This window comes from Suncus etruscus, chromosome 2 (assembly GCF_024139225.1).
Source record: "Suncus etruscus isolate mSunEtr1 chromosome 2, mSunEtr1.pri.cur, whole genome shotgun sequence".
NCBI lineage: Eukaryota > Metazoa > Chordata > Mammalia > Eulipotyphla > Soricidae > Suncus > Suncus etruscus.
The window spans coordinates 104,151,385-104,166,356 of NC_064849.1; the positions used below are offsets into that span (position 1 = coordinate 104,151,385).

General features: G+C 34.5%; 1 protein-coding gene across 1 annotated transcript in view; it reads right to left on the reverse strand.

The window, feature by feature from the left end:
• The window catches only part of C6 (complement C6), a 71,511-nt gene that overhangs the window by 18,929 nt on the left and 37,610 nt on the right, over window positions 1-14,972 (reverse strand). Inside the window, exons 9-15 of the mRNA XM_049767678.1 lie at window positions 12,600-12,722; window positions 8,221-8,387; window positions 6,926-7,151; window positions 5,513-5,684; window positions 5,129-5,240; window positions 3,778-3,910; window positions 2,751-2,939 (exon numbers count right to left, since the gene is read on the reverse strand). Of these exons, the coding sequence (XP_049623635.1) occupies window positions 2,751-2,939; window positions 3,778-3,910; window positions 5,129-5,240; window positions 5,513-5,684; window positions 6,926-7,151; window positions 8,221-8,387; window positions 12,600-12,722 (1,122 nt within the window). The remainder of the gene's footprint in view (window positions 1-2,750; window positions 2,940-3,777; window positions 3,911-5,128; window positions 5,241-5,512; window positions 5,685-6,925; window positions 7,152-8,220; window positions 8,388-12,599; window positions 12,723-14,972) is intronic.

A 14,972-nucleotide genomic window follows, 5' to 3' on the forward strand; every position in this document is an offset into this window, starting at 1 on the left:
AAAATTAGATCTGATATAAAATTTTTCTCTATTAAGAATAGCCCACTTGTCACAATGGTATATAACCTAGAATTTACACCAAGTAGAGTTGGGGCAAGGGAGGCAGTTACATCAAAAACTATGTATATAGGTTTGCTTTTTCTCTGAACAACATCCAGCAATCCCTCTGAAAAAGAAAGTTCTTATTTTCCTATATATAGATGTAATGTTTGTAAATCAATAGATTATACTTTAAGACTAAAATAGGTATTTAAAAATCAGGGAACAAGGTTGCAGAATACCAAATAACAAAGCCAACTAAGTAATATAAGATATAGTCACAAGGAAATGTTATGGAACCAACATAAAGCAATTAAAATTTAAAAAATAAATAAGTAAAATGAAGAGAATAAAATGGCCATGGGGAAAGGGAAATCTTTGTTATCACTGAGGCTAAGCTGCAGAAATTTTTTTCAGGCTGAACTAGACTTGCAACTGATCTCTCCCAAACCTCTTAGTTTCAGATTTGAATCTGGTATTCCACAGAACTATAAAAGGTTATGGAAGTGACTATTGAAGGAAAGCAGTTGGTAGCTTGGTACAGATATTCTGAGATACTTGATGAAATATGAGAAATTTCATAGCTTCTCCTCTTAACCTAACAGGTAAAATGATTTATAAGGGAAGGAGGTTTACATTAGAAGCAAAAATGGTGGATTTTCTTTGTTTCTTTTCCTATGTCATAATACTATTAACTTCTGTTAAGACCTTTAATCTACCTGGTGATATTCTACCTACTCCACAACCTTCATGAGCATGTAGAACTATAATTCTTAGTAAAACTTTATATTAAAATTTACAATGACTCAGGAGTATTTTTTATTTCTTATGTAGCAACACCACTTTGTACATGACAAATAAGTTCCACGTTAAATTAGGAAGGGACTCCAAATTCTACAGTTTCCAAAGAAAATCAATTTCAACGAAGCATTGTTTTGTCACTACAGATTTGAAAGCTTATTGATTATGTATGAGTACTTTTCTCTTTCACAAAATGTCAGGGTGAGACCAGGTCTGAGACCCACATGGCATAGCACTGTGTGTGAACAGCATGGAAAAATGAATATTGAGGTCTTTGAAGTGCTGGTGACAAGGGGAATTCTTTTTGGAGATATTGATTTCTCAGAGAAAAGAAAAAGTCACTGGGGGCATAGATAATAGCTCATTTCATTAGTAGCTCATTTCATTAGAAGCTAAATACTTTTGCATGTTGAAAAAATTAAAACTCTAAGCCACAAATGGCTTAGAAGCCACCCATAGAGAAGGAAGAATGTCTTGTTTATTTTCTTACTCTTTCTGTAACTTCTTTTATTAATCTTTTGGGTAATGCTACTAATTGAGGAAGTACATGAGCTAAGATATTTCATTTACATAACTATAACATTCTCAGTTTGGCTCATCATTTTTATTTTTTCTAAATATAGAATCCTCTGTGTGTATTTACAAATATATTTGTATATGTGTCTTTGTGTGCTTGTCTCTGTGGGTGTGTTATATCTATGGATCTATGCTATTTGTATAGACAAGGGAATGCAACCTAAATATCCTAGGGGATCTTAACTTTCTGAGTTGTGTGGTTTCCAAATATATTCACCCTCTGACTCATATCAATGGGGATCATATGAAAGCAAAATATATTAACCTGTAGTTCCTAAAAACTTTCACAAGCTCTCTTTATTAGTAGTTTCGAGGTCATTTTACAACTCCCCCCCTTTCATTCACACACTTAAAAAAATAGAAAAGAAGAAAAGACAAGAGGCAAAAGCTAGTAGACTTGAATAACTGCAGTTTGTTTGACTCAGTTATCTGAAGTTAAGTCTAGTTTAACATCTCTATGTTTAAATCTGGCTAGAGGTATTTTCATACTGTGTGTTTGTGTGTGTGTGTGTGTGTATGTATGTATGTATATGTGTAATTAAGACGAATTGTTTCAGTAAAATTGCTAGGGATTAACAGAGTCAATGAATTATGCATTTGCTTTGAGGAAGAAAGCTTGGAACTCTAATTAGAAGCTCATTTTACAAATAAATTTATATTTAGTCCTCTGTCAGAAAATTGTTGTAAGCATGTATGTTCCGTGTTTTCAGTTATGGGCAACCACTTCTGACAGGCAATGTCAGGGGCCACTCCAAACTTAGTGCTTGGGGAATATCATTTCATATCAGTTCAAGCAGTCATCGAAGAACTAATGGATGACATTAGATCTCTCAAATGCACCCTTGAGTTATCTTCCATTCTTATTTCTAGGTTCTAAATGAAAAAGTAATGTTGGGGCCAGAGTGATGGTGCAGCAGTAGGGTGTTTGCCTTGCACGAGGCTGACCCAGGTTGGACAGTGGTTTGATCCCCTGGCTTCCCCATATGATCCCCCAAGCCAGGAGTGATTTCTGAGCACATTGCCAGGAGTAACCCTTGAGTGTCACTGGGTGTGACCCCAAAACAAACAAATGAAAGAAAAAAAAGAATATTTTATATTTTATAGTTAGCTATTTTAAATTGATCTCACTTTAATATTTGAAGATATATAGCCATGTAATTTCCTGTGTTTTGCCTAACCTCATCATTAACAAAAGGTGAAATATACTAGATCTCATCAATGTCATCTGCTCTTTCTGCTCCTCCTCTCCCCAAAGAGCTCAGCTATCATTGTTTTACCACCCATTTTAAAGGGTACCATCTTAATAAACACCAGAAATTTGAACTGCTACCCACCTTTTTCACATATGAGTGAATCTGAAATGGGTGGGGTCCAAGATTCCCCCTTGCACATGTATCTTGATGGTCCAGAAACAACAAAGCCTTTGGGGCAGCTAATCTCAATGGATTCACCAATTCTATATAATCTCTGAAATGGTGAGACTGTTAGACCTTCCTGTAGTATTGGATTCAGGCACTCTGTCCCTGCAGAGAAAGAAACATTTCAAATGTGTTTACTAGAACAGAATCTCAGTGAAAGTAGGTAGATTTTATATAACCCATGTGGATATTTTAAAAGAATTACTTCATGGGTTCCTATTTGAAGCCACCATTTTATCAGAAAACTTGGGTGTGTAGCATCCCATTTTTCCACTAAGAAACTGTTTAGTTCTAATTTTTCTTGTTTAAGAACCTCTACAAACACGTTCAACTTTCAAGGAATTATTGGGACCGGTTCTTTTAAGAATAAATTTTCTTTCCTGATTTTCCCCATGGGATTTTCCCCCTAAAGCAATCCATCACATTGTGAGTGACACAGAAGTAGGACACACAAAACTTGATAATTCTTTGGAGTCCCCATTTGAGTTTTGTTTGCATCGAATTTTGTCTTTACAAACATGAAAGTATGGAGCCTATAAACTCATCTCCTCTTTCTCAAAAAAGAATGATGGCTCAAAGGAGATTTTACACAAAATCTCATTTATGATCCATAACAACTGCAATAGATGTATCAATTGATACATCAGACAAGGCAAATGTCTGTGGTTAAATGCAGTGAGCAGATTTCTAGATTTCTTTTTAATTTATGTTTTCCAGTCCTGTGTAAATTGCACTAATATGCAGGACTAGGAGAAACAAAATATGAATATATTTTGAAACCTAATTTTAATGAACAAATCCTATTTTCTGCTTCAATACATCTTCCCCAGAATTAGCAAAAAGTGACAAAATGTTCTGATTTTAAGGTGTGATCTGGCTTGGTATCAGTGACATTTATTCTTTAGAGTTACTGCGATAGTCATAAGCATTTTCTCTTGCTCACGTCGACATTCCACATCTCCTTGCCTCCAACTTCTGTCTGGTAAGCATCTGAAGTACTGGTATCCTACAGTTTTGAATCCAGTCAGACAGACAATTTCAACTTCTTCCCCAACAGAGTATAGTCTCTTTTCATTCTAGAATTTAAAAAATTCAGCAAGCTATTGATTCTCTGAAAAATATCTCTCCACATGTCAGCTCATCCTGTATTCTTTATAATAGCTCACTCCTATATCATCCTCAGTCACAGAGTTCTCTCAATTTCTATTGATAGGTAGTGCTTGAATCTCTCCTTTCTTTTCCAAAATCACCATCTTTGTTCATTGTACTTAGGCAAATATGTTTAGGTTTAAAGTATTAAATCTGCCTGTTTAAAGTATTCAGGTCTCTTCAGTTATAAAAATGTATACAAGCCTGGGACATAGTGCTTGTCTTTCACTTACTGAGTTTGATCCTTGTCCCATATATAGTCCCACGAGCACTACCAGGAGTGGATCCTTGAGCCAGGATTAAGTCCTGCTGTCAAGTATGTCCCTCTCACCCCATAAGAACAGTGCTATTTTATGAAAAGTATAAAATGTACTCATTTTGGCCATTTGTATTTCTTTTTTATCAAAGTGTCTGTTCATTTCTTCTCCTCATTTTTTGATGGGATTGAAATAAGTCAGAGGGAGAGAGAGAGATGCAGAATAGTCTCACTCATCTATGGGTTTTAAGAAAAATAAAAGTCATTTTTGCAACAATCCTCAGAGACAATGACAGGAGGGCTGGAACTTCCAGCTCACTTCATGAAGCTCACCACAAAGAGTGATGAGTGCAGTTATAGAAATAACTACACAGAGAACTACCATAATCATGTGAATGAATGAGGGAACTGGAAAGCCTGTCTGGAGTACAGGTAGGGGTGGGGTGGGATGGAGGGAGATTTGGGACATTGGTGGTGGGAATGTTGCACTGGTGAAGGGGGTGTTCTTTACATGACTGAAACCTAATCACAATCATATATGTAATCAAGATGTTTAAATAAAGAAAAAAAGTCTCAAAAATTGTACTCATTTTATATCAATTATATTAAAGCTGTAGTGAGTGCTTATGAAGTCTAGATGTTCCTAACCTAGTAAGATATAGACGTAACATACATAATCATGGTCAAGAACAACTTGATAATGCTTGATAACATGCTTTTGTGAGGATTTTGCTAGTACAAATTCAATTGGAATTCAAGATGGAAGAGAAAAATTTTAAATAGTATTTAATATTTTTAACTTAAGAAGAAAGTATCAAGATTAGAGATAGTTCTAAATAAAGGGGCATATGTTTATTTTTCTCTCTTAAAAAGTCAGAATGATGCTTACTCTGATAAATCCATTTTCTGGAGGAACTGGCTGAGAACATCCTGAATCCGATTCAATCTCAGGAAGGTCTATTTCTTTTACTTCTTCATCATCACTGATACAGTGTTGTCCACTAGAGGTAAAAAGTTATGTGTGTACAGTATGGCATATACACATATGTATCAACATACACATATATCCAAATATTTACCCATACGTACACATTATATTTGTATGTGTTTTTATATGCAAAAATGAAGAGAAATCAGATAGAAAGAGCAGCAGATCTAGTATCTTATTGTGTTGGCATTGACAGCATTTTAACTACTTTAGTAGTAGAATAACAAATATCATAATTCGATTTTAATGGGGAAAGAAAATTATCTCTTCTTCACTCATCCTTACTTGTTCTCCATTATTGAGATTGTGCAGTCCTCCACTTGCTGTGACACCCCTTCACAGGCCTTTCCTCCTTGCTGAGGGGTAGGGTTGTTGCATTTTCGGGTTCTGGTCCTCTTATACGTAGCATCGCATTGGCTCCAGGAGGCCCAGCAGCCCCAGTTTCCATCAACTGCATCTGGAATGCAGAAAGAGACATCCACTAATCATGATGAAACTGAAATAATGGGGCTAAGTCAGTTACCTCACATTTTCACTGTATTCTTTTTTTTTTCTTTAAGTTTTTGGGCCACAACTGGTGATGCTCAGGGGTTACTCCTGGGTATGCGCTCAGAAATCACTCCTGGCTTAGGGGACCATGTGAGTTGCCGCGAATTGAACCAGGGTCCATCCTGGGTTGGCTGCATGCAAGGCAAATGACGTATTGCTGTTCTCTCCAGCCCTTCACTGTATTCTTTTAGTAGATTAGCACAGTTCTATTGTGAGGGTTAAAAGAAATTGCCTGTGAAAATTACTGACACAATGCCTAATTGCCTTTCCTTGTCTCTCAACCTGAAGAGAAAGGCAAAAACTATGGACTGGTTTTAACTATCAATACATAGCTGTGATATGAGCAACATATATATTATTTATACATATTTGTATCAATTTAATAAATAGACTATATCAAAATTAATTTTTAAGGGGAGTAGTCTATAATCTCACTCCCTGAAACATAATTTTTAGGGAAGATATAATATATACATGAATAGTACTTAGTATTCCATAAAACCTTGTGATTTAATTTATTCCATGTAATAGAGCCATCCTCATCCTTTACTCAAATGTATAGGAGGTTTATAGTTAGAACATCATACGTGTTTATAGCACACTTTATCACTTTATTCATCATACTATAGGCAATGTATTTTTACATTGTAATATATATTACTTAAAAGTAATATGTATTACTTACATATGTATTTAATCTTCAGATTGCTAGTATTTTTTTTTTCTTTTGGTTTTTGGGCCACACTGGTGATGCTCAGGGGTTACTCCTGTCTATGTGCTCAGAAATTGCTCCTGGCTTGGGGTACATATGGGATGCTGGGGATCAAACTACATTTCATCCTAGGTTAGCCACTTGCAAGGCAAATGCCTTATTACTGCACCACCACTTTGGCTCCCAGATTACTAGTATTAACCCCATTTTATGGACAGAGTGAGACAGCATACTAGGTAATTTCCCAAAGGGACAGAGTTAGCATATAACAACAGGTGAGAGGGAATATTGGGGCTGTTTGACTTGAAAATCTAATGTTTGACAGGCTTATGTTCCTAATGCGCTTAAAGGAAGGTGCAATTTCTGTTTAGTTTGTGGAGCTTCATTGTTTTCTGGAGGAAAAAGATGATCTCCCTGTACTCAATCACTGAACTTACTGGATTTGTAATCTGGAGAGCGTCTCTCACAGTTGTCACCATAGGTGCCACTCTGACAAACACATATGCACTCAGTCCCTGAGAGGGTCGGGCGACCATTATTAGGGCATGGAGCACACTGGCAAGGGTCAAACTTAGCTGCATATTCTTGGAATGCTTTCCTGAGGTTGTTCCGCCTGGTCACTGCACAGGGAATGTTTCTGACCAAGTCTGTGATGGGAGCAAGCTAAGAGAAGATGGGAGAAAGAACATTAGTCATGGCCACATCCCTCTGGCAGTAGGTTGCCATCACTGGCAAATTATCATGAAGTAAAATGAAAAGTCTGGAAGTCTCCTCACTTTCAAAGGGGGTAATTCTAGATAGTAATATCTACCTGCCTATAACAGATCAAATCCTTTTCTATGAGAAGTTATAAGGTAAGTAATATTTTTCTTTCTCTTGGGGAACAACTGCAAAATTAGCTGTTTTCTAGAGTCCCAAAAGTAGAGCAGAAGAGGTATCCCTGGACTTTACTTTCCAAACAATTAAAAGGGGGCATGTTTAATTAATATTTTCAAATCCCAAAAGGAATACTACTTATAAAGTATATGACTCACAGTATCCAGATGGATGTCTGCATCTTGTTTTTCTAGCATAACCTGTCCAACTAAAATAACTTAATCTATTGTCACACTAGATATAAATGATTTCTTTTTTATAATGATTAAAGTTATTTATTTTCATTTTAATATAATGAACAAAATAGCTTCCTTGGGAGATTTTTAAAATGTAGTTATATTTTAGGAAAAACTGGCTGTAAATGACATATGTGGGTGAAGTATTCCATAAATAATGCAATATATAATAAAAGTCACCTCTTAATATAATTACAGCAAATATGAGACTGATAAATTTAATCAGTGGCAATAGAAACAGAAAGAGAATGTATAATTATATTATCTTACAAAGCTATAAATGAATAGTTAGAAGTATTCATCAAATAAAAAGTTGCAAGAAAAATATAGATATCAGATTTGCTATATGTATGAGAACCTGAAGAGTTACTACTCAAAGAAAATCCGAAGCAATTTAGTTACTAAAGTTCCTCCCTAATATTTTATGCACACCAGGAATTTTAAATACTATTTAGAAAAATCATTAGCATTATATATTATAAAATGTAATATGGCAAAAGCATGTACACTAAAGACATTTTCTTTATCACCTGAGAAGAAAATAGAAAAAAAATTTATGTACAATTTGAGTGACTAGAGACTACTTTGACTCTCTTACCCATAACACTTTTGGATCTTACCTCATAGTCAATCACAACAGGATTTTCCTTCACTGATTCTAACCACTCATAAAACACCTTCTCCTCTGGAACAGAGTTTCCTTTCTCCCATACCAAAGCTGCTGCATACTCACTTCTTCCACCTTGAACCAGGGATATGGATTTCTCTGCTCCCTGCAAAAATGAGCCTGCAAAGTATTTTTGGAAAATTAACCATTTAATTTTACTGCAAATTTCAATTCAACAAAAAGATATTTACACAGTAGAAGAAATAAATGGTGTGAGCATATAACCGCTTTTACCAAACAAATTGAAAGCCAGAGAACACTTCTCTTCATCATTATAAGAAGTTTAATAATACAAATTACAATAACAAGTACCATGTATTGGACATTTTATATGTATTAGAAACTACACATGTTATCTTATATAAATTTCACAATGATTCTATGAACATTTATGGTCTATAAAGCTAGAAATAATTCTATATAGAACACCTGAGGAGATCAGATCGAGGACATCAGGTTGAGATTGTAAAAACAAAATACACATAAACATCAAGGCTTCTGATAGACTATCATATTGAAGACATCTAATTACAAAAAGTTGATAGAATGCTTTTGAGCTTAAGGAAAAATGTGAAAGGACAACTAACTAAAGAGTAAAGAAAATTAAACCTCAAGTTAAAAATTGCACAGGATCTAAAGTGATAGTACAGTGTGGGTAGGGCATTTGCTTTGCACAGAATTGACCTTGACTCTGTTTCCAGTGGTACCTTGAGCACTGCCAGGGGTTATCCCTCAGCACAAGATCAGGAATAAACAAGCCCTGAGCACAACAAAGTAGGCACTATATTTCTTTAGACACAATGACATTTAATGCTTAATTACATAGCTACCTATTTTTTATACACAATTTCAAATTCCCATTAACTAATGGTGTATTTAATTAGTATGGTTAGGAATTGAATAATAGGATCATGTAGGGAGAAATAAAATCAGATTCAAAGGAAATTAGTGGTGCCTATGAGATGTGGACAAGAAATAATATTAGGTCAGTGGAGGTTCCTAGGCACATTGAAGGTGGTAAGGTGTGGGAATTGTGTTAATCAAATTTATAAATGTTGATACTACTTATATCATGTTACCTAATCTATAATATAAAGAATAATTGTATTTGTATTTATTCTAGATACCAGTATTATGAGCTTTGCTCTTTCTATTTAGGATTTCAATAGCTAGTCTTGAATGGGGAAGTTATTCTGTTTGAAAATAAAGTAGTATGGTTCTTTACAAAGTGAGATACATAGAATAATATAAAAAGGCTCTGTGCTTAGGGGTCATTCCTGGAGTGTTCAGAAAACCATGTAGTTCTGGGACTCAAATTTAAGTTAGTCACACTCAGGGCAAGTGCTTTATTCATGTTCTTTCTTTCTCTGGGTCAACATGTATTTTGGATATTATTATTATGACTCACCTATTCCTATTCTGAATTTAGTAGCATCTTTATATCATGTCTTTAACCAAAGTTACAGAGCTTAGTTTGAACTCCTCATCAGAGAGTGTGATTATCACCATTTCTCAAAAGTCTTTCCTGGGACTTTGTCTTGCTCTTTCATTCAGGGCTCGCCTTTAGCCTTCTTATTGAATGACTCTGTGTTTGTGTCTATGTATTAGGCAAATCTTCCATGCCCCTGTCAATGATGTCTCATGAAGTTCATGAAAGTAGTTCCTTATGGTTAGTATCCTATTGTATGCTTCAAGTGTATGCTAAACACACACTTAGGCCCTGGTTTGGTGGTATGGGAGGCTATTGCTTCACTATGGCTACATTGGGATAGCTAAAATCAGTGAAGGTATGTGGCTTGGATACAGGCAGTGAGGTGGGCCTGGCCTATTCTTAGCCCACTGTTGCTGATCAGCTACATATGAGTGTTGTTTAAATATAAAATACAGAGTCCTAGTGTTGTGGGGTGAGCTCTTTTTGGCTCTGCCCATTGCCTGCAGCCCCTTATGCCAGTGGGTCTGTAAGTTGCAGGGTAATGGTAGAGAAATGATCCACAGGCAGTCAGTTGAAGTTTCAGGAGACAGTTTTATTACATGGCCCTACTCACCATGTGCATTTCTCCACATGGCTTCTAAGCTAAGCAACCTCTTTCCTGCTTCTCTCCATAACCCCTTGCTCTTTTGTCTGCCTCCCTTTTTCCCCAGGCAAGGTTTATATTCCCAACTGCAGACCCCTCCCAGCTGTGTGTTGATCTGATCATACCTGACCATGCAGGTAATATTAGCATATGGAATTGAGAGAAGAGTAACAGTTCCATCTTCTTGTTAAAAAATGTATAGGCTGATTCCCAGCTTACATACTGTAGTCCTCTTGGAGACTAGAGCATGGTGTCTACCAGTATAGTAGAATGATACAGCCAGTGACTTGGTTCTTAATAAAAAGAGGCCCAGAATGAAGTGATTGAAATCCTGCCATGTATTCCAGTACAGGGCTAGTTTTTCTTTTCAACAGCTTCTAATTTTGTTTTTGCCTTTTAGAACTGTGTTTACCATAGTTACTTACATTATTATTCCCATATCTATTCAATTTTCTTTCTTTTTTCTTTTTTTTTGGGGGGGGGTTCGGGCCACACCTGTTTGATGCTCAGGGGTTACTCCTGGCTAAGCGCTCAGAAATTGCCCCTGGCTTGGGGGACCATATGGTACGCCGGGGGATTGAACCACGGTCCTTCTTTGGCTAGCTCTTGCAAGGCAGACACCTTACCTCTAGCGCAACCTCGCTGGGCCCTCAATTTTCTTTAAAACTTTTAAAGCTAAACACCTTTCCTATTATTAGTGTATTTTATAATTACATTTTTATTACCATATCAATTTAATTTTCTTTTTTACTTTTAATATCTTAATTTTTCTCAGTACCTGTTATGAAATACATTAGATCTTTTATACATGTAATTACAGTGATTTATTTCATACTTATATTTCTATTCATATATTCATTAAATTTTCATTACATAACATTTAATATTTGAAATTTCCTTTTCATTAATTAGTAATTAACTTATCTCTTGACTATTGCAATTAAATTTATTAATTTTATTTTTAGTGAATAATATTTTGTGCTTGTAGTATCTAATTTAGTTAAAATTCGTAAGATGATATTTTTCAATGCTTATTTTTATGTTTTAAAATGTTCACATTGAAACTATCCTATACATTTTTGTCTTTAAGATCTTGATTTATTAAGTAATTCTATTGCATAAGATATTGGTATAGAATCTATAACCATTCTCTAATTTTTATTAGCATTTATTTGTTTTTCATTTTACTTTTGTCTTTTTCTTTTATACTTTAAATATAAATATATTATATAATATGCAGTACATACATGTACTGTTTTTCTTTTCTTTTTATTTTTGGATCATTTCCAGCTGTGGTTCTTATTTATTCTGACTATGCACTCAGAAATCACTTCTGGTAGGGCTTTGGGACCATACATAGTGCTAAAATGGAACTTCAGTCTGCTATATGCAACACAAGCACCTTAATCCCTTTTCTGTTTCTCTAGCTCAGTTTCTACTTGTCTTATGCTTGAGACAGACATCACATATTGGCAATCTATATACTCTGACATCCTAATGTTATTTATTTGCATCTGGAGTAAATATTAGTTTTTTTTTTATTTGGTCCTGTCTATTTCCTAATGGGAATGTCAGCATATTTTACAGAATCTGTAGTTCTGCTTTCTTTTTTATCTGAGTTTAATGGATAATAGTCAGACAAAGTAAGAGAACAGAACTTTACACAAAGAGGAGTTATCTGTAGTGGCAAAGATGTAAAAATGTTTTGGCTAAAGGTTCAGCAGAATAGAGAGACTGATAGGACTATGTGAAACTGACATGTTTAAGGCCCAAAAATTTCCCCTTAATTAGTGATTTGGAGAATGTTTCTCTCTCAGAAACTGTTTAGAGTAGATCTGAAGAAGGCAAAACTAAAGGTGGGAGACCAGTTAGCAGATTTCTGTGGCAATTCAGGTAGGAAATAATGAATGCAAAGTATGTCCATGGAAATGAAAAGATGGGGCCATTAGCCAAAAGAAAGCAGTTGATTTCTCATTGGACATGGACATGGAATCTAGAAAAAGGGAAAAATCAAAGATAACACCCTGACTTGGCTGCTTGAGGCTCTGTGTGTGTGTGTGTGTGTGTGTGTGTGTTGTTATTATTTATTTAAGTATCCCATCTTTTACATAGTGCTAAGGAGATTTTAGTTGCAGCTCTTCATACTTAGCACTTATGGCTTTAAATGAAAGGCTTAAAAGTCACAGTTCCATGCAATATGACAATTAAATGAATGCCTCAGGATATTGATTAAAGTGCTAGGAGAGGATAGTTTTACCTTCATATTTCTCTGACAGCTTGTTAGTGGTACACCTATTTTCCACCTTTGTTTTCTTAAAACCCAGAATTCGTTTCTTTTTTTCAATACGGATGCAATGTCGGGATTCTTCCTCTGTTAAACCTAAGAAGGAGAGTGTGAACAAAAATCTCTGAGAATTAATCATTGAAAATTCAGAGAAGAGAAAGGTTCTGGACACTTCGGGAGCAATGTGAACACTCTACCAGTATCAATGGCCAATTCCCATTAATTCACTTGATTAAAAAGTTGTACTTGTATACTCTAAGGGGTATTGGAAAGCTCCTGGCATTGCACTATTGGACATCCTTATATTTTCACAGAACCTAATTTCATAGAGTAAATCTCAAGTTTTCTTTATCTTATAAAAGGAATGATGTTCTGAGCTTCAAGCCATCCATTTCTAACACTGTCAGTTATTCTTGTCACTTTGCTTGGTGGCCACATGAGGCATGCTCAGGGCTGACTCCTAGGATGACTCAGAGTAGAGTATCTAGTGCCATGGATGGAGCAGGATTGAATATGTGGAAGACAATTCTCATATTATTCTTTGTAAACATACATACATCTTTATCTACATCTTTACATACATCTCATATTATTATTTTCCTTTACCAAACTAACCAGTATCATTTGTGGGAGATTTTGGTATCTTGATTCATTTTCCCCACCATAATGCTGCTATTTTTTTCTCACTGAGTTAAAATTTTATGTGGCTTTCAAGATCTAAGTGGGATATAGCAAGAAGATATTTCTGGCTATTTCAGGCTGAGCTGATGAGGTAATGTATGACAAAGAAATATTTTCCTTAATCAAAAATACCTTCCTAGGACACCTGCCATGTTATCCTAAACATCACAATTAGAATCCAAATCTGAAATTTAATTAGAAATGGTCTCAAAGAACTCAAGCATATGTAAGATAAATCTGTTAATATCAGCTTTTAAGCATCCAAAAGCAAAAAGCTTTGTCAAATACCAATATTTAAGGTTACAGACTATAGTAGACAGGGTGTAATGATGAAATTAAAATATAAAAACCCAGATTATTGAGAAATAAAACTGAATTTATGTGGATATGGTCTGGTAATTTTAGTAGTTTCTCATATTTGAATAGAGTAAAAATGTTTTGTAGGGCCAGATAGATAGTATGGGAGATAAAGCATTTGCAATGTATGTGTTTGACCTTGGTTCAACCCTTGGTACTACGTACAATCTACTGAACACTGCTAGGAGTGATGCCTGAGCATATACCTAGAGTAAGCCCTGCATACTGAAGTATATGGATTCAAAACAAAAGATACTTTATTTAAAACTCTCATTTTTATCTTGTATTTTAAATTCTAAAAAACAAGAAGTCTATTTTTGTCTAAATAAATCTATTTAAGATATATGAATACAAGTAGTATTGTTTTAACAAATGGGTGAATAAAATGCTTTGACCATGTTGAAATATAAATGCAGCTACAACAAACTATTTTCTTTTATTAGAATTTTTACTCTAAATATATTAAATTATAATATATATGATCAAGAAAATTTCTGCTATAATTAATTAATAATAAATGTAACGTTTTTCAATTTTTCTTGGCATAATAGGAATATCCTAAGTATTTGGATATTCTTGTATAGGACTTTGAGTTCTTCTGATGTGCTTTTGAATGCTTATAAGCTGGTATTAATAGCTTTAACTTACATATGCTTGAGTTCTTTGAGACCATTTCTATTTAAACATCAGAAATTATACTGATTAAAAAAATAAAAGTATCAAAATGTAAAATCTTTATTAGTGTAGTAATTTTATTCTTACTCAGTCTGTTTTATAGCTCTACTATCTGACAACTAACTGCAGTGACTATGGAAATACTGTAGACTTATACTCTTGAACTTGAATGTTCCTTTGCTCTGGTATGAGAATGAATATTTAAGAAATAACCTCAGTTGCTTGAATGGACAAAAGGTCAATGGTGTTTGCAAAAATGCAAAAGTGGTAAATAACGGGTTAAGAATTTTTCTCCTCCATGTTAGAACATAATATGACTTTTTGACAAATGAAATTTGAAATTACCAGACTGAATATCATAAAAGTTTAATTTTTTTCATGTTTTTTACTATATTACTGAATTTTTCTTCACCTTGCATACTGAAGCAATGTCAACTTTTATCCCAGGTTTTAAATTGACTACAGAGCATTGACTGTAGAGGAATAAATCAAGAAATTATTGATGAGAGAGGAATAAATCAAGAAATGCAAATAAGAGGTAGTTTAATTTTATTTCATTCTTCTTAAGAGAGATAAATACTAAGTAGTTTTTTCTAAATTAATGACAAGGGATGTATTTTTTACTGAATAAAG